Raw genomic sequence first — 1,723 nt, forward strand, 5'->3', positions numbered from 1 at the left:
TGGAAATAATCATTTACGAGATATACAACAAGCAAGTAAACCGAAAATGCACTGGGAATCACATACAATAACCTGCACCTCAAACCCACCACTATCATTGGAATCTTCTCTCAGAATATACCAATGCGTTCAATTACAATACCATATTCCAACCTCCAGCTCTGGTCCTCACAAATGAAAACTATGTGAGATCACTTCCTACTCTTTCCCTACACCCCTACACCCCAACTTCAAATCCTAAAATAGACATATTTGTCTGTATTAAATGTTTTTTACCTTTGCAGGGAGAGTTCTTGCCATTCCCTTGAAGGGCCCGAGAAGCATTTTGAAGACTTAATTCTGCATAGGCTATCTCCTCCTCAGTTACTGAAATGGAACTTTTCGTGCCCTTAGGTTGCACTTGCTGTCTTTTTGAGCCCTTAGCATGATGGAGTTCCACATAAGTCACGCCTTGGTTGTTCATGTTTGCAGCTGAGTAGTGTCAGCTACAATGTGGATGAAACTGCCCTGAAGGTCTTGATCAAGAGTGTGTGTCATGTGCTGACGACATTGCTAGTCCAGTGACACCGGGTGGCGTGCAGGGTGAGGGATACTCCACATTTGCAGTTGAACAATATAAAATCTGGTACTAACTTGTGTAGAGATTGAAATAAGTGTTTCATGATAGAATAAATGTTTTTTATTTACAATAATAGCGTAATAATACTGATTGGAAAACATGTAAAGCACTAAATTAGTGAAGAAGAAAGGAATTCATGAATAATAGTGTCCTCATTAAAGTAAGGTCAGATTCCACAGACATGTTTCAACACTATTAGAATAACCAGAGTAATTAAAATACTATATTAGGAAAAAAGTGTTGTATCAATTTTGACAATGTTAAAACCCATTACTGGTTGAGAATTAGGTGCTCTAAGATTGGAGAATATTGTTTTTAGTACATATAGGAATTTCCTGTTGCAAACGACTTTTATTTGTGGTTTTAAATTGTGTTTCTAAAAAGTAATGCAGTGCTATCAAAGTGATATTTTACTTTGAACATCTGGGGAGTTCTGAGAATTGTTAAATTTTAGAAGAAATATTTCATATGTTGCAAAATGTTACATGACACACTAAGATTGCCCAGAGCAGGAACAATAGTGAAAACAAAAGGAAACAAAGCATTTTTTACAAGAGGACTTACCATCAGAAAGTGACAACTGACTTAATGGCAAAGATATGAAAGCATAAAATGATAAATAAAAGGACAGATCATTTATGGAAGAACACAGTTGCTACAAACGTCTATAAAGATCTACGATTTCAATGGCAGTTAGGGTAACTCCAGTTGTTTAGATATACTAAAACTCACATAAATTTAATTTCAGACCTCAGTCAAGGAACTGTGTAGTCAGTGAAGTCTGGAATTATTCCTGTCTCTCCAAGTACAAAGTATCACCTTCAGAAATTATTTCGTTGGGCACCTGGGTGGCTCAGTCAGTTGAGCGGTTGGTCAAGCGACCAACTTTCGCTCAGGTCATGATCTCATGGTTCGTGGGTTCGAACCCCACGCGGGGCTCTGTGCTGACAGCTCATGGTCTGAAGCATGCTTAAGATTCTGTGTCTCCCTCTCTCTGTCCCTCTCCTGCTCATTCTGTGTCTCTCTCTGTCTCTCAAAAATAAACATGAAAAATTAAAAAAAAATAAAAATTAAAAAGATTTCTTTCATGTCTACCTATCTAGT

General features: G+C 37.4%; 1 protein-coding gene across 1 annotated transcript in view; it reads right to left on the bottom strand.

Annotated features, from left to right (window-relative positions):
• LOC122225346 (NKG2-A/NKG2-B type II integral membrane protein-like) overlaps positions 1–463 on the bottom strand; it is a 72,934-nt gene extending 72,471 nt beyond the window's left edge. The window contains exon 1 of the mRNA XM_042948280.1: positions 277–463. Within this exon, the coding sequence (XP_042804214.1) occupies positions 277–463 (187 nt within the window). The remainder of the gene's footprint in view (positions 1–276) is intronic.
• Positions 464–1,723: the final 1,260 nt, after the last annotated feature.

This window comes from Panthera leo, chromosome B4, assembly GCF_018350215.1.
Source record: "Panthera leo isolate Ple1 chromosome B4, P.leo_Ple1_pat1.1, whole genome shotgun sequence".
Taxonomy (NCBI): domain Eukaryota; kingdom Metazoa; phylum Chordata; class Mammalia; order Carnivora; family Felidae; genus Panthera; species Panthera leo.